The 19,157-nt window shown below is 37.3% G+C and overlaps 1 protein-coding gene across 3 annotated transcripts in view; it reads right to left on the reverse strand.

The window, feature by feature from the left end:
• Positions 1-17,893, reverse strand: part of LOC111870844 (centrosomal protein of 135 kDa) — a 55,025-nt gene extending 37,132 nt beyond the window's left edge. The window contains exons 1-12 of one of the 3 annotated variants that reach the window (XM_033754025.1): positions 17,699-17,893; positions 16,314-16,519; positions 14,239-14,365; positions 13,106-13,273; positions 11,238-11,479; positions 9,225-9,408; positions 7,658-7,824; positions 6,549-6,741; positions 3,501-3,745; positions 2,331-2,447; positions 1,445-1,633; positions 354-449 (exon numbers count right to left, since the gene is read on the reverse strand). In XM_033754025.1, coding sequence (XP_033609916.1) covers positions 354-449; positions 1,445-1,633; positions 2,331-2,447; positions 3,501-3,745; positions 6,549-6,741; positions 7,658-7,824; positions 9,225-9,408; positions 11,238-11,479; positions 13,106-13,273; positions 14,239-14,365; positions 16,314-16,519; positions 17,699-17,855 — 2,091 coding nt within the window. In that variant the 5' untranslated portion in view covers positions 17,856-17,893. Of the gene's footprint in view, positions 1-353; positions 450-1,444; positions 1,634-2,330; positions 2,448-3,500; positions 3,746-6,548; positions 6,742-7,657; positions 7,825-9,224; positions 9,409-11,237; positions 11,480-13,105; positions 13,274-14,238; positions 14,366-16,313; positions 16,520-16,676; positions 17,280-17,698 lie in introns of those variants that run through there. The other 2 variants (XM_023863428.2, XM_023863427.2) reach the window with 2 other exon arrangements.
• Between the last annotated feature and the right edge of the window lie 1,264 nt (positions 17,894-19,157).

Genomic DNA, 19,157 nt, shown 5'->3' on the forward strand with positions numbered 1-19,157 from the left:
CCTGTTGTATGCTTTGATTATGAAACAAATTAATTAATGGAATTAGATTAATACCGGATGATGCTCTAGCATGACAACTGGGCAAAGGGCCAGCAAACTTCATTGTAAAATAAGGCTCTATATTACATAACAAATGCAATGAAACAATTTGAGAAAACTTTAGGGGTACCAATATGTTGAGATACAGGATGCAATGAACAGTATGTATTAAACAACCATAAGATGATTGTACCAAGCCTTGGAACAGATCTTGTTTATCCAACCCTACTTAGCACGTGAGAAGAAAGCAATAAAACATGAAGGAATTTAATCCTGCATAGCTTTGAAACTTCTACTAAATTATATTTTAATACCTTAAGACGTTCACGAAGCGCATCTCGTTCCTCTTCCAAAGATTTAACATTACCTCTTGCCAAATCACGTTCTTGTTCTAAATGTTTTATCACAGCCTGAAAAATAAATATCATTAGCAGCACCAATATAAAAAACAAAAAAAATGTGTGGTTTTAGTCTGCAAGTGAACTATACCGACCGAGTGACCACCGTTTGTCAGCGAAGTTAATGTCAACTTTTAGCAGATAGAGGGTGTCACATGGTCAGCACAATGAATCCCCATGGCCATTAATTTCGGTTTTCTAGACCGGAGCAGCTATTTGCTTGAAATAGCTCCTCAGTTATCCTCACGAGGCTAAGTGAACCCCATTCCAGACCCACTACTTCTCAAAAAATCTGGGAGCGCTAAGAATCAAACCTGGGACCTTGGGATCTGTAGCTAGGAACTCTGACCACTAGACCACAGAGGTGGTCTAGCAGCACCAATACAAATTACAAAACTGGATAAGTTTGTAAGATTTGAGGCTTTCACGGCGGTGACTATGAAGAAAGCAGTCTTCTGGGAGTTAACACCACTTATACACGGTGCCAAATCCCAGAAGACTGCTTTCTTCTGGATAAGTTTGCTTTTTTGATCAAATTAGGCCTATTAACCTATGATAAATATTCACTGTAAAAACAACAAAAGCTTCAAATAAAAGTTGTAGATCTTAATCAGATTCATATTTTATGATCAGTACCAATGTTTTCATGTGTTTCGCCAATTCGAACTTCATGTAATGCAGCAACTACACTGAACTGATACAAACCAAAATTAAACTTGCCTGACAAAATTTTATGCAAATCTCTATACCAAATCTCACTGAATATACAATCTGGAATTTTGAGACATAATGCATGGACAGACAAACATGGTTTAGCCATTATGCAACCATTTCACATACTTCATACAAAAGAACACACATGAATTTGATAAAAACCTCCAGGAAACGGATCTACAAGAAACAGCATATCTTTTAAATATTACTTTTATTCAATCAGTGTATTAAAATACAAATATTTATTGCCTGTACTCAAATGAAAATCTGAAAATATAAAAATTCGTAATTACCATCCAGGACACTCCAGAGGCTGGGTCTGTACCAGGACTTATGTAAGTGGGAGATGTCATTGTTGAATGTGTTTCCCTGTGTGGCAAAGACCTCAGAATTTCTTTCTCTTTGATTAAATCACGATTTGCTTGCTGCAGCTCCTGTAACTGTTGCTCTTTTTCACTGAGTTTGCGTTGCAGTTCACTGCACTAGTAAGATACAAGACATCATCATATAAAGAACTGGATTTCTCAAGAACACTTTCACAACTAAATATTGTCTGGTAAATGTCTGCTAAAAATACATGCGAGATCAGTACATATAGAAGTCACATCAGATTTCGTTTTCTAAATTATGCATTTTTCCGTTACATATAATGACATAAAATCTTACATTACAGATGAGCAGCCTCCGTAGTCTAGGGGTAACGTTCCCACCTCATGACTCAAGGTACGCGGGTTCAAACGCGGCAGAGGTCGTGGAATTTTTAAGGGCAGAAAAATTCAGGGAACAAGTCCTCTGGGAGGGACTTTAAGCTGTGTGTCTCATGTCGTAGATTTACGACACACAAAAGATCCTCATGTCTCTAGGAGACCTCTGAGCAAAATTAGGCAAAGTTTCCTGCTCAAGTAGTTTCCAATTCCTCCGGTAGATGGGGAAGTATTGGGGACCACTGCCAGAAAGGGCTGACCTCGCTGGCAGAACGGGGCTGATAGTGAGCACCAGTACTGGAAGGGCATGATGACAGTAGAAATTAAACTGGGACGCATAGTAGATTAACAAATAGTCGCACTGCATGGGGAAACCCACCCCCTCCAATAATAACAATAACAATAATACACTACAGATGTCTCTCATATCCTGGGAGCCATAAACTTGTTAAAGAAACTTACTACCTTTACTTACATTGGTACAGGATGCAGTGGCACCTGTTTCTTCTCTCAAACGACAGCATTCACTGTAGTAAAAATCTCTTTCTGACTGCAATCTTTCAATCAAAGCTTCATATTGCTCAGAATTTAGCTGCGGATAGAAAATAATAGCACAATGTTAGATCTAAGAAGAATAAATTTCAGGCTTCCACTAGTCCTCCATTCTATAAGCAGTACCTAATTTTTTTTAAATAACTGTAGAACAGTTAATGTATGTGGAATGAAATCACAATATTGCATTGAAAGAACACACTATTGGGTAATCTAAAAAGTAGATCTTAAGAGACAAAGCAATAAAGAATTACATTATATATATGTTGTCGCGCGTTTCATAGGTAACGCAACAAGAAAATTTATGTGGGTCTTGGATTTGGGTAAATATTTAGTGGATGATCATTCTTTACATTCACAAATACAATTATTCATATTTACAACGTCCTTGGGAGTTTCCTCTTCTGTTGTTGTACACTCTCGCACCGCTATCTCGGTGAAGTGTCTTTTGCTCTGCTCGGAGCTCAATTGTCCTTAGCTCTCGTCAGATACGAACTCTACTGGTCTCTTGCTGAAGTTGTACTGTTATATCCTGCACTCAGGCTGAATAGGGAATACCTTATTGAAGGGTTAATTTTGCCCACTGCTTTGCAACGAATCTCTTGTTGCCATGGGAATACATTTCATTACAAATAACGGTGGAAACCCCACTGTTAGACTTTCATCTCCAGGACAACCATTTACTAGGCACTGTTAGCCGTTGACTAGTAATGGACGTCTTATAGACCGGCTTTCAGGCAGCATGTCACAATACACACACACACACACATATGTATGTGTGTGTATAGTATACTCCCAGTTATCTGTGCTGATGAAGGGGAAAAGACAGACGGCTGAATAAAAAGTGAAGTGAATTCAAATTTTAGGTACGATCATGAGATCATGGTGATTATTGAATACAGAAATTTGGATATGCATACAGTGTACCTGATGTGTTTCCTGTTACCTGGTTTCCTGCTTGGCTTATTCTTTGACCGTAAAAATGAGGCGATGTGTTCCTCTGAAACATCGCTTGCTGTCTGAACTACAAGCCAGAAGACTGTACTCAAGTACAAATCAAATGATAATCACAAACAAATAAACTGTATCTTACTTGGACACCATTTTCTGGAGAAGAGGTGCGCTTATCAATGCTACCATCTCTTTTATCTTTTGGAGCTTTTGTTGGAACTTTATTCTTTGGCCTCTCTTCTGGGTGAACCTTCTTCTGGGTTTTGCCAGTCACTGTGCCAAGATCAGTTACCCTAGATGCCAACTGGCTTTCAAGTTCTGCTATTCTGCGCTTCTGTAAAGTTGTTTCTTCAATCAGGTGTTCAATCTCTTCGTTGAGGTCACGTTCTGTAAAAGTCACATTAGACTTTGACTGATAAAAACAATTTTATGGAGTACAGCATCTTATTGCATCGTACAATATTCTGATAGAGTTTGGGGTACCCATGAAACTAGTTAGGCTGATTAAAATGTGTTTAAACGAAACATATGGTAAAGTCTGTATAGGTAAACATTTGTCTGATAATTTCCTTATCCAGAATGGTCTAAAACAAGGAGATGCTTTATTGCCACTTCTTTAAACTTTGCTTTAGAATATGCCATTATGAAGGTCCAGAAAAACCAGGTGGGACTGAAATTAAATAGGACACATCAGCTATTGGTCAATGCTGATGATGTGAATCTACTGGGTGATAATGTAGATACCATAGAGAAAAACACACAAACTTCAATTGACGCTAGTAATGAGGTTGGTCTAGAAGTAAACACAGAGAAAACTAAGTATATGTTACTGTCTCACCACCAAAATGCAGGGCAAAATCATGATATAAAGATAGGAAAAAGATGTTTTGAAAATGTGGCACAATTAAGATATTTGGGAATGACTATAACAAATCAAAACCTGATTCAGGAGGAAATTTAGAGGCGATCGAACTCAGGTAATGCTTGCTACCATTCAGTCCAGAACCTTTTGTCTTCTCGACTGCTGTCCAAAAACATAAAAATTAGAATATACAAAACTATAATTTTGCCTGTGGTTCTGTATGGGTGTGAAACTTGGTCTCTGACATTAAGGGAGGAACACAGATTGAGGGTGTTTGAGAACAGGGTGTTCAGGAGAATATTTGGAACAAAGAGAGATGAAGTGACAGGAGAAAACTGCATAACTTGTACGCTTCTCCAAGTATAATCAGTATGATCAAGTCAAGGAGGATGAGATGGGCAGGGCATGTAGCACGAATGGGGGAGAGGAGGAATATATATAGGATATTGATGGGAAAGCTGGAAGGAAGGAGACCACTGGGAAGTACAAGGTGCAGGTGGGTGGACAATATTAAAATGGATCTTAGAGAGATAGGATGGGATGGTACAGATTGGACTGATCTGGCTCAGGATAGGGATCACTGGAGGGCTCTTGTGAACATGGTAATGAACCTTCGGGTTTCATAAAATGCTGTGAAGCTTTTGAGTAGATGCACAATTGATGACTTCTCAAGAAGGGCTCAGCTCAATGCGTGACAGCATCTTAGTTTTAGAAAGTACAATACCAGAAATGCGAGGTTCTACAATGAAAATGGAGGCAGCGGGCTCCTCCAAAATAACAAGCATCCCAGAAGAACTAATCATGAACAGAATAAGTCATACTGTGGATGAAGAGGGTGGGAATAAAAGATGAAAGAAAATATTATGCATTGTGACTTTAACCTTTCTTCTGTTGGCTGCATACGTTGAGCATACCTGCAGTCCCCTGATGAATACTCACAGAGATCACAGAAGCATCTGCCATTTGTAAACCTTAAATATATCAATAACATGGACCTGTTTAGGTTAAGACTATTATAGGAATGTGACACTTGAGGTTCTTATGGCATGACAATGGAGAATACTGTTTTCTGAGATGTGACACCATGTAAATCTTTATATGGAGACAGCAGGTTCCCCAAAACATTGGTAATGATCTACCTGACTCAATGGCATCTCATCCCAGAAAACACCGGGGACATATCCACAACCATCATAACAACTGTCCACAGAAAACAAAATGTCAGGTCAAGATCTGAGATTTTCATGGCCGTGAAAATTCACAATGTGGAAATCTGGGCTATGACCAGGGCCTGGATTTTGATAACCTGAAAATATTTAAAAAATTACCTATAAAATGACCAGAAAAATCCAGAAAAATTACCTAAAATACGACTGAAAAATGTAATATGCAGGGCCCAGATTTTGATGACCTGAAAATATTAAAAAAATGACCTATAAAATGACCTAAAGAAGAAAAGAAATAACACTTCACTTCCATGTTATTCACATTTCAGAAAACATATGAAGAAAAATTCCCTAAAATTGCCAAAAATGACAAGAAATATCCTTAAAAGTCCAAAAATTTACCAAAAAATTACCCCCCAAATAAAAAAATGACCTTAAACCTAAAAATGTAAAAAAAATGACAAAAAATTACCTATAAAATTTACATTTCTGTAACCAGCAGCTCATATCTGAGATTTATATATTTAAGAGTATCGTATAGGATACAAGCGAAAAAAGATGACATGTCATCAAAATCTGGGCCCTGGTTATGACATTCTGGCAGGCAGATACTATTTCTACTATGATGATAATGGCGGAAAGTTCTGCCAAACAGTTGGCACATACGTAAGGGAGTTGGGAGAGACAATGAAAAAGAAGTCTGGCCAATATGTAGCAAAGAGCAAGATTAAAACCACATATCTGGGTGTGAAGGAACAAAGATTTGAAGGGATGAGATTTTCAACAAGAGGTCTAGCAATGCTGATGCAGAAATAGGCATTAGGAGGACAGTAATCCAAGAATAAAAAGCAATGGCAGAAATTAGTAAGAATTGTAAAGACAGATGGGAAAGGATGGTAAGAAAGCACGAAAGTTAAGCGTAAAGTGTACAGAATAGTAATTTAAGGGGGTGCTTGAGCATAGCACTAGGGAGTCAAACTCCTGGCACCCCAAAGTGTGAATTGTAATGGATCTAGCAAGTACCCATCTATTGGACTGTGTGGTGTCATAACCCACAGGAATGGAAAATGAAAATAGCAGGTGTTCAGGTCACTTTCATCATGCGAAACAATTATACTAAACAGTAGACAAAAATACATATTATTTTAAAATAATCATATACCGATAATTGTAAGTTCATTGATGCGATCTGAATATTTTTTCTCATCACGTGCACTTTCCGATTTCCTTTGGAGCTCATCTTTTTCATTTCTCATACGTTTCAAGCTCGCTTTCAGTTCCTGGTTAGTTCGTTGCATTTTTGACATTTCTTGTTCTAAGTGAGCGATTTGCCTCAAACTGTTTTCCAGTTGCACCTAAGAGTGAAGAGAAACCATATGACAATGTTGTGCATGAAGTGACAGAAAAGGAAATGCCACTTGCCATAACACATTAAGTCAGTTAGTTTAATTACATCAATATTTTAGTCTAGTCTAAATTTCTAATGATAGGAATTCCTTTATGACAACATATGTTCATCATACAAGTAAAGTGTTTGTAGTGTTTCGCTTAGTGGGGGGTGGAGTCCAGTGTGTCCACTCGGCACGGCGGCCACTGATTGGCCTATTGTACCTGCCCCGGGTGATTATGATGATGGAGAATTTGGTGGAATGAAGATTGGCAGGAGAAACCGAAGTACTCGGAGAAAACCTGCCCAGCGCCACTTTTCTACTACAAATCCCACTTGACGAGACCCGGGATTGAACCCAGGCCATTGCAGTGGAAAGCCAGCGACTAACCGCTTGAGCTATTGTGAGGCCCTGTTTGTAGTGTTAGTTTTACCTTCTGATGATGACCAGTAGTAGCCAAAACATGCAAAGGCAATATCTTATATACTTAGATTAAACTTGTTCTACTTGATGAACCTTACTACTCACCTATGTATGGATATATATTTATTGTAGCAACTGAGAAGAGCTCTGTTTTATATATTTAAGGTTTATTTGCTGATCTTGTCAGTGCCTCAGACTATATAGCATCACGTGGTACAATGATTCATGAATGATGAACCACAAAGGCTGTAGAAGGAAGTGGTAATGGCTTACTTCATGGTACTATCCTGGACTTTACCTGGAGAGATCGAGAAAACCAGGGGGGTGGGGGAACTCTCAGTTACAAGAGTCATGAATCAAATTTTGCACCTCCCAAATTTTTGTCACAAGCATTAGTGCCTGACACTTCTTCTGCCTCCAAATTTACATTGGGTTTTTTCATAGAGAATTGTTTTCTTACCTGAATTTTTGATACTCTCATTGTGTTCTCTTGAACAGCTGAATTACATTCAGCTTCAACTGCCAGAGCCACCTGATCCATATCACGCAACTCCTTTTCAAGTTGCTTATTACGATCGGCCAGCATAACTGCTCGAGTCATTGCCTCATGCTGACTTGAAACTGATTCTGAAATCAGTAAAATAAATCACTAACGAATAAGAAACCAATTAGTCAATTCTAGAGCGTTCTGGTTCTGATATATTATACTTATGATGACTGGGCTTCTGGACTTCATCCGTCATCTAGTACTAGAAAATGAAACAGTGCGTCCAGTGACTGAGGTAAGCTCCTTCCAAGTGGTTAGTCACTGGCTTCCCACTGCGGTGGCCCGGGTTCAAACCCGGGTCTGGTCAAGTGGGATTTTTGGTGGACAAAGTGGCGCTGGGGTAGGTTTTCTCTGAGTACTTCGGTTTCCTCTGCCAATCTTCATTGCACCAAATTCTCCATCATAATAATCGCCCAGGGCAGGTACAATCGGCCAATCAGTAGCCCAATGAGAAAAAAGCTCCTTCCAACAAACCCAAATGACTATCATCACACCTTTTCACATGAGGATGAAAACAGATCCAGTTTTCAAAGAACTGCGTTCTATTCAAAATACCAGACAATGAACAAAGTCTAGAAATAAAATATTAAGATACTATTAAGTATATCAAATGTTTGTTATATCTCCCTTCTAAGAGGAGGTAAAAGGTGAACAAAAAATGATAAAGCTATCCCTGCAACAGGCCGTGAAGACCCATAGGCTTGTGAGACATCAAGGGTCCCACATTTTCTAGACAACTGACTCATAGATGGTGGTGAGGTTGTCAGCCTTACATGCTGGCCGCCCTTTACCCCCAGGAAAATTCCTGGTAATACTTTCTGTTAGAGGCTAAGTTGACCCCAGGGCCATAGTGCTGCTAGAAGGATTAGGTCAATTGAAAAATCCAATGATCTCAACAGGAATTGAACCTGTGACCTCCTGGCTTGTAGCACAGTGCCTCAACCAACTATGCTGCCACGTGCACCGTCTAAGAGGAGGACATGGGTTTAATTTGAACTATCATTGCTAAAACAAAATGTTTCCCAAACCGCCGACCCACTCAAGTCAATAGTCCTCGTATATTATTTGTATAGTACCACCAGATAGGATCTGCACTGACCTGGCCTCTAGCTTTGGACATAAAAGTGCAAAGTGCATGATGTTGGAGCATATATGACAGACTGTTACCACTAGTGATACACTGGTGGTTGGCAGAAGGGACCTACAGATTAATGTGGGCTCTGAACAATACAGGCAGGTCAGGTACTTATCACAATTCCAAAGTTTTATCTTTGGTAGAGGTTTTCAGCCTGTGGGCAGAAAACTTCACACACACAGACCTGACCATACATCAAATTTTGACACCCTGGTCAAGTGCTCATTATCTTAACCCAAGACTATAAGGTCCTGTAAACACTCCTTATGTTTCAACAGACTGTGCCATGAATCGCTTATCATCTTCATCTGCTTTCCTCTAGTAAATTTGTAGTTTCATGCTCACCTTCAACTTGTTCTTCCAGTTCTCTCTTCTTTCGTTCAAGTATATTAATTTCATTAGACAGAGTATTGAGCTGATGGGTCATGTCCTTACAAGTGCACTGGCAGTCCTTTCTGACAGCATCAATTGGTCGACCACCCTCCAACATGCCTCTGAGGCGCTGAATTTCTTTGTCTCGATTCTCTAGCTACATACAAAAACAATGTATATGTATTGCCATATATCCGGGGTTCGTGTGACCGACAGTAATGGGCCCTGGATTGGATGATTGGATTTACTGACCGTTCATAGGTTGTAACTACAAAAAACTACAGCAATATGGCTGATTTCAACACTACTATTCACTCCACACTAAGTATTTTAAGTCTGCTTTCAGTAGTCATTGCTTGGTAACAGTCCTCAACAATGGCTAGCCCTCTGCAAAGTTTTCACTAGGCATTTCCTGGTAATGAATCTTAGCGATGGAGATCTTCGGTTTCCGTTGCCCACTGCTTACCACTCAGCAGCTGAGCACTCAACTCAACTCAACTCAACTACCGACCTCTGCAACTGCTCTCACATGTCCTCCCTTGGTAACTCTGGGAAGCATGGAACACACATCACCACCTCCAACAGTTCCTATAATATATATGCTTATTCACTGCTGTGGGAACCCCTGGTGATTCTGCAGCAACAGTCTGGTTTCCACAAGTCTATGCCTTTTCATTTCCATACACATGGACATGTTTCTTAAACACCTAGCAATGGCTGGTGTCCATGAATCTTCTCCCTGTGGCAACATGTTTGCCAATTTGTTTCCTAGAAACGCCTATATGTCACAGTATTTTATTGAGACGAATACTGACAATCCACATGACACACATAGAACTTCATTCCATGAATACAGTCTATTTAAATCAAACATAGAAAAATTCAAATATCAACATGTAACAAAAAATGAATAAATGTGAGTAATTTATATTGAAGTAATTCTGAAACGTTTGCAAAGGCTGTTAAAGTTCTGCAATTAGTCAGTGAAACAAATTCAATCAATCCCCTACTATACCAAGGCCACAGAAAGGAGCCCCACAGATGGAGTCGAGGATGGTGCTTTATGCTTGCCACCGCTGCTATATTCTGTTCCAGCCCTTTCTGTCCTATATCAAACATCCTAAAGCATCTATTGTTAGCAACAATTATAACCACCAATATTCATGTAAACATAATGGTTAGATGACAGGGTGGAAGTACAGGAAAGTACACTGGAGTGGTACAAGCAACAGCTAAAGGGACTCGTGTTCTCAGTACAATTCACACACAAAACTCTGAAACATTAAATCAACAGACATCTTATAACAGCATCATTTGAACAGCAGCTGGACTGTATCAATAATCTTTAAATATTTTAATCAATACTTTATTAACAGGGCTGCAGTGAAGGTAAGGAAATCTGGGGCAGTGCCCCAGTGCTTTTCTGAGTGCCTGGGTGCTATCCTGACACTTCTCAAAAGATTGTGAGGATAAACACAGGAAAAAGCTACTACAAACTAATAAATTCTCTTACTGTTATTGCTGTCCTTAAAAAGGACAATTTCACTTACATAACAGTATATTATCTTCACAAAAATATATTAAAAGAAAATTTAAAAGTATTTTTATTAAATGTTTTATGTTCAATGAAAATAGAAGAATTTATAGCTTGTTTAATTTTTGGTATTTCTATCTGAGGTAGAAACATCAACATTTTTAAGTAAGTGATATTCCTCAGCTGTTTATCATGTAATACTGTGTTTAAAAGTGCAAATCTGTCATTATGTAAAGCAACATGAACAGTTTCATAGCATGATTCTTGTACATTATTATTTCAAGCTGTGTTCCAGACTCCCCTGGAATTTTTGTTTTTAGAACTACATCTTTCTCTTACAGACAAAACTTAGGAGGGAAACAAAACGATTTTCCTGTTACATAATACCTTGATTATGAATACAAAATCATGATAATCAAACACATACATAAGAAGATATAGACCACAAATACCTTATTCTTGAGCGTGGCAACGACATCTGACTGCTGAATTTTCTCCTCCTTCAGGAAGTTTATCTCTCGATTTAAGTTACTAATTTGCTGATCTGCTAATTCCAACAAATTTGCAACATAAGGATTCTTTGCCTGTGTTGATACACTGTTATACTGTTCTTGCCAAGATGTTCCCAGTTTTAATGGGGAGTCTAACTCAAAAGTTGCTTGAGGTTTCGTAGAAAGAGTCTTTTTCTTGTGACCTGAGCAAAATGTTTCAAGCCTCTGTATATAATTCAGTATTACGTTTAATAAATTAGGCACAAAGTGTACATACATACATACATGCACACATACTTGTACGTACTTCCTCATGGAGCTGAGCCCTTCTTGAGGAGCATGCCAATTCTGCAGCTACTCAAGAATTTCCCAACATTTTATGGAACCCAAAGTTTCATTACCGAGTTCACAAGAGCCCTCCACTAGTCCCTATCCTGAGCCAGATCAATCCAATCCATCCCATCCCATCCTGTCTCTCTAAGATCCATTTGAATATTGACCACCCACCCATGCCTTGGTCTTTCCAGTAGTCTCTTTCCTTCTGGGTTTCCCACTAATATTCTATATGCATTCCTTGTTTTCCACATTCATGCTACATTCCCTGCCCAGCACACATACTTGTACACACCAAAATGCTACCTAACTATGAACTACACTGGACATCAAGCATGCTGTAACCATGTATGCATCACTATAATAGTGCAACACATGGGTGATAAAAATTAGTAAAACTACTGTTATATATCAAGGGTATTACTCTGTGTTCTATGTATATGTTACAGGCAAGTATAAAGTTAGGCATTGTATACATTTCCTAAGCACTACAGAATGTGGGATTTGTAGTCTGCACAGTGGTGGTTCTGAGCATGTCTGCTCGCAGGCGCAACAGGTCTGGACAGGTTTCAGTGTGCAGTGTCGTTACTGTTCCATTTGAATTAGATGTGAGTGTTGGTCATTCGGTACAATGTCGCAGTTCGAACAGTGTGCAAACATCAAGTTCATGTGCAAATTGGGAAAATCTGCTTCAGAGACGCTATCAGCCCTGCAGCAAGTTTACGGTGATACTGCATTAAAGAAATCCGCAGTTTACGACTGGTTTTCCTGGCTTAAGAATGGGCAGGAGATGTTAGAATATAACCAGTGCAGCGGGACACCTTCAACATCCAGAGCCGAAGAAATGATTGGAAAAGTGCGACAACTGATTCGATGTGACCGAAGAACGACCATCGTGGAGTTGGAGCAAGAAGTTGGTACTGTTACTGGCCATTTCTATGTGCAAGTTTTGTAGAGGTTGCGTGATGCGGTTCGGAGGAAGCGGCGCGACAAGTGGCAGGGACAGTGGTTTCTGCATCACGATAACGCACCAAGCCACACATTGCTTGTTGTGCAGCAATTCCTCACCGAGAAAACATTTCTGTCATCACTCAACAACCGTACTCTCTGGATATTGCTCTGAGTGACTTTTGGCTGTTCCCTACTCTGAAAATGGGCCTCAAGGGGAGATGTTTCGCAACCATGGAGGACATCAAAATGAATGGGATGGCTGAGCTCCGGAAGATTCCAAAAGAAGACTTCCACCGCTGCTTCCAACAACGGCAGGATCGATGGAGCATGTGTGTATGCGCGCAAGGGTCCTACTTTGAAGGTGATTAGGTAAGCATTACCATATGTCCTACCATTAGAGTGCTATACCACCATTCCAGGAACTTTTTGATTGACCCTCATTTAATAATTTAATATATTAAATTTATTAATTATTTATTTATAATCCATCTACCTATTATAATTTATTATCATGCTTAGTTGTAACTAAGGGTTAAATTTCTTACCAGGTGGTGACTTAACAGTGTGTACACCTTTTCCCTGTAACTGCACAATCTTACGAGTCTTCTGGGCAGATTCCTGCTCTAAAGTCTTAATTCTTGCTAGACGCTGTGAATTTAGGAACTGAAGGTCTGAATTTTCACTTTTTAGTTCACGAATCTGAAGTTTCAAATCTAAACATAAGAAAGTAATGGATTAGCTACTATGAAAACGTAATGAACTTATTCTTCTTTTAAACATAAGAAATAATACATTTTGGGGAATTTGATGACTGTGACAGGAAATAAAATGAGGTAAAATGTGGGAATTAAGATTTGGGAAATCAAGAAAAGTTTGTTGATACATTGTTGAAAAAATTACAAAACTGCCAATTAACTTAAAATTTAAGAGTTAGAATATGTAAAATGTTGACTCTTTTAAGAAAATTATGGTCTTTTGGGATGTAATGCAGCATAGTCTGGAGAAAACATGACATTTGGGAGAAACATATTTCCTCCATTTTGAAGTATGAAGAGTAAACAAATAAGAAACCAGCAGAAACAGGTGACAAGCTTAGCTTATTCTTCAACACTGAAGCTGGAGCCAGCACAGTCCTCTGAAACATCGGTGGACTTCTACCAGACTACAAGATGTCACATTTCAGAAGATAGTACTGCTCATAGTCAATACAAGAATTATGTTTTTGGACATTATCCATTGTCCTGTCTATTTTCTAAAAAACCGTCCTGTTTATTTTTCAAAATATGTTTCGGAGACTGGATTCTGTCTGGAGATAGGGACTACTCTATCTACTGGACCCAACTGAGTAGGTTTTACCTGAGGATGGGGACAGACTCCAGTCTCCGAAATGTTGTGTTCTGAAAAATAAACAGGATGGTTTTTTTTTAGAAAATAGACAGGATGATGGATAATGCCCAGAAACATAATACTTGTAGCAGTGTACCATCTTCACGAACTTTTAGATCTTACTCATAGTAAATGCTGTGAGAATCTCAGATCAAACACGGAGGGTATCTTATACCTAACCAGCTACCAATAAGTTGATTTAAATGCACATTTTTACAGCTTCACACTCCTATATATTCCCAAGCATTTAATTATTTCACAGAGGTGACTGTACTGTATGTTGACATCTAACCTTTCTGATTCTTATCAGCATCTTCTTGCTGATGCAGTAATTTCAAGTGCAAATCATTGCATTCCTCAACAAGTTTGGCATTATCAAGCTTGTATGGTTCAACTCCTAATTGAAGAATTCTGGATTCCTAAAATACAAGTACAAAATATGTATTAATTTTGGAATTACTGGGTATTTGGACTTTGTCCATTGTCCAGTATTTGAAAAAACTATATAACACATCATTTTGGAAACTGGATTCATTTCTGTCCTCAGGTGAGGGGTCCTTTAGAAAAAGGTCACCCCAAGCATTGGTCCAGCTCTTTCTAAGGTACCAAGTAGAACAGGTGTCTCTGCCCTCATCTGAAGACAGAAAAAAATCCAGTTTTTTAAACAATGTTCTCTAGTTTGTAGAATACTGGATGATGGACAAAGTCTAAAAACTCAGTAATTCCGAGTGTTATACACCATTGTCAGAACCCTTTAGAATCTACCTGTATTAGTTTGTATAAACAAACATTTTAGTCACTGCAGTAATTCCACAGGTGTTTATATAATATTGTGGTATACCCTATATATTACCAGAGATTACACATAAATAACATTACAATTTTATTTTACACAGGCTTCCTACTGAATTTTGTCTTTTAACAAAAACACAGACTTTTGGGTAATTATGTGGTTCACCAACTGAACAAATGCAGTAGGAGAAAGCTGAAGGAACTACAGGTAAAGTTTACTGCTTCCACAGTGATTCCTCCAATTCGTAATCATAATACACACTAAAACCTGAACCTCCATCTTCAGTTTTGTAGAAAGGTGTAATTCATTCATTCATTCATTCATTCATTGTATATTCCATAAATCCATACACATAGATATAGAACCAGTCATATAATTAATATAGTACAATACAAATATAAATATATATGTACAGTTTATAATCATTAAAACAGATAAAAAAATGTGTTAAATTTATATAAAAAAACAGTCTTACATCACTATACATAAAATTATGCAATATTAAAATTGTTTATGCTATCATCCTTATTTCTAGGCAAATTTGTTACTAAAGAATTCATCACCTGTATAAAAAGAAACATGTGTTAAATTTACAGTCTTACATCACTATACATAAAATTATGCAATATTAAAATTGTTTATGTTATTATCCTTATTTCTAAGCATATTTGTTACTAAAGAATTCATCACATGTATAAAAAGAGTTTTGCAATAAAAATGTTGTCAACTGAATTTTAAAATTTTTCAAGTCATTAGACATAGATTTGATTTTTGGTGGCAAATGATTAAAGATCTTTACCCCCATGTAACATATTCCTTTTTGGAATTGTGTCAGACTAGTCTGCGGATAATGCAGATCACAGATAGATCTGGTACTACAATTATGCATTTGTGAGTTGAATGTGAACAATCTCTTATTTACTATGACAAACAGAGAGATCGACAATATATATTGAGCTTGTAGGGGGAGGATATCCAATTCTTGAAACAAACTACGACACGATGTTCTCTTTGTTGTATTTGTTATAATCCTAATTATCCTTTTCTGCATCCTAAACACTTTTATACTATGCGAGGAGTTACCCCAAAATACCCCAAAATGAATATGGAGATCAAATTATGCAATAAATTACCAAATAAAATCAGGGACTTGGAAAAAATGAGGCAGTTTAAAAGAGAACTGAGATCCTACCTATTACAATATACACTTTGCTCTGTTGATATGTTATGTTAAATTAGCAGAATATGGTACTTGAGTTGGTTTATTTTTATGAATTTCTTCTGTATGGAGTGCTAGCATGAAGGAACTCAGCTGAAATATTGATGTTACTTTCAGATGCGTATGTGTGTATACAAGATGTATCCTATGTCAATAGTTTGACTCAAAGGATGAATAAATTGTATAAAATTGAACTGAAATCAAAGACAGCTTGACACCTAACCATTGACATAAAATCTTGAAATACTGCATTATTTAGATCATAATAACACTGACATATATTTTTAATACAATGATAAGGACCACAGGTGTTCACAGCACTTAAATTCTATCCACATGTGAAAGATTGTCATACCTCGAAACTTTTCTGTGCTAGTTCCTTATAATGACGTAACCTTTCTGTAGTGTGTAAAAGGTCTGATACAAGCCTTTCTACCAAGGGAAGAGATTCTACTGCCAAAGGGTACTGATAACCCAACTTATCCAAGTGGTTACGAAGGGCTCTGTACCTATGTTCCAGCATTCCATTATCCATTGTATCAATATATTTAAGATCTTTACCTGAAATAATGGCAAAATTAGTAGTGGTATGGACAGCAATATTTAAGATAGTGTCAAAATGAAACATGCTGAAACAAAACATGCAATTCAATCTGTCAGTTCACTTACTTTATATGCCAATGTATAATGTTATAATTTGAAATTAAATATCACAAACCTCAGAAATTTTTGTCCCTAATCAGTACCACTGGTTAAATATTATCGCATCTGTTTGTTAGTAGATGTCACATCTGTTATATGGAAGAAAACGGGATTGGGTTCATTGGGAAGCCTCGCTCTGAAACACCTGTTTTAACACTGGGGTATATTTATTAATTACATAAATTTACAGGATTCCTACGGGCTCTGGTTACAGATTTATGTAAATATCGAACAGGCAGTAAAAAACACGCACGGATAACCTATGCATAACGTAAAACAGCTGCTCCAATAATAATTCATTATAATAAAAAAATATATATCGTTTTCATAGTCATCATAAAAATGGCTAAAGTGCAAGGAATCCGACAGACGATCTCTTCATTTCTGTGATCCACAAACTTCAAAATGTGGATGTAAAATCATTCTGAACAACCACATCACAAGACTAGCCCACACACACACTCCACGGCAGCGTAGGAAATTTGTGAACAACACTATAGATTAATTTTCGAGACCCTCACGGATAATGTGTCGTTACATTTCAATTATGATATCTCGAAATTTCAGAAAATAATGTGTTTAATCCTCACTAACATGATGCCATGCCAACATTATTAGTTTCGCCATTAAAATTAATTTATTTTTTGTAATTCGCGCGAAGAGTTGTACACTTAAATCGATGTGCGTTCTAACGTTAATTTTACGTATTGCATGTTCAAGGCGGTCAAGGCGGCATGGTCACTTTTATGCCTGCTCGTCGTACATCCATGTTATGCACCTGCTTGTCAGCATTAATTTGTCGCAGGTTAAGGTTATTCCGAACGACGACAATGTACGTTTTGTCTGATTTCTAACGGTGTAACATGTATGTGGTGGGGTACATACAGTCCTTACGGTCCTTACTCAATTGCCACGGATCCGAAGTGTCAGGCTTGTCGCACCGCAGAAATATTTTAGAAATTCGGCGAACAAAATGAGGGTTCTGTCTCGCTTTATATTGAATTACAAAGTATAATCTTCATAGTGTCAACAAAATACCTCCTTTTAAATAGCAGTCGAAGGATATATAATAGTTGTTTTTTATGCTAGTGACGGATGAAAATTCTTTTTCTTGAACGAAATTGCAAGTGGCATCAGATTGCCTTGATTCACAAGGGGACTTCAAATGAAGCCTGTAAAAGTTCAGAGTTTCCATCCAATCCAATGCCTAAACTTCTATGACAGAGAAACGAATATAAATCACAATTTGAATTTCACATAAACCAACAATGTACTGAAGAATACTTCCACACTGTTCCGCGTGCCATCTTCGAGAGCAGGGGATCTCAGCTTTTTAAGGTCTGGCATCATATTCATCCTATTCTATTGACTCATGGGCTGCTGGGATATGACTGACAATTTGTTAAACCTATATGACAATTTATTAAAAATGCTGCTAATATACTACTGCAAAAAGGTTCACATAGGCATATATTTATTACATTTAGTTAACAAATCTGGTGATTTGATTATTTACTTACAGTCAGTTATTTAATTTCGTGTTAACTCTTTCATTGTACAAGATGGTACAGTACAAATTTTATGCAGCTCATACAAAACACACTGGCCTGTGTTAAAAATTCAAATGTTAGAGATATTTCATTTTCTGTAGGCCTTTTTATAGAATTCACAGGCAGTCAGAAATGCTGCACAGTCTGTTGTATACTTGAAAAGTTCTATCTTCTGCAGTATAATGCTGTGCGGTCTGTTGAAAGCCAGCTGATGTTTCAGAATACACAGAACTCTTCATAACTACACAAGAATGACATGTCTTATATCATGTATAATGATCCATGGACACGAAATAAATGAATGAATGAATGAATAACTACTGCTATGAGAACCTCAAATCCTCCATGTTGTATACTTTATTCAAAAACATGTCTGGAAATAAAATGACACTAACACATATAGCACACTGTGATTTTAATAATATTAAGATTAATATTTTTCATATGAATTTCATTCTATTTCTGTATATTAAATTTTATACACTGAAAGTTGATGGTACTCTTTTCAATTGCCGCAGAGGTACACACTTTCATCTATTTCACTGATCTGGAAACAGGATCAGAAAGGATATATGGGCAGAACATGCTTACTGGGGTTATTGTTTTGTTATATAATAAAAACACCCAAATTATTTCAATGCTTTATTGCTAAGTATAAACATGACATAATAAAAATAGTTTTACAAATAAATCTATTAACATCTGTAATCAAAATTTATGTAATATAAAATCAAGTTTCTTCCTTTAGTATTTCTGATTATAATTTGCATCATAATTTGACAGGAACAAACATACTTATGATAAATACAAATCTGGTATGTCATGTAATATGATCCTTTTTAATTTATAGACAATTTTGAGAAATTACTGGTAATTAAAGTTGTGTGTGTGACATGTCATTAAACATTTAATCTTTTACTCAGTTACAATTTATTTATTTATTTCAT

The sequence above is a fragment of the Cryptotermes secundus genome, unplaced genomic scaffold (genome assembly GCF_002891405.2).
Source record: "Cryptotermes secundus unplaced genomic scaffold, Csec_1.0 scaffold632, whole genome shotgun sequence".
NCBI lineage: Eukaryota > Metazoa > Arthropoda > Insecta > Blattodea > Kalotermitidae > Cryptotermes > Cryptotermes secundus.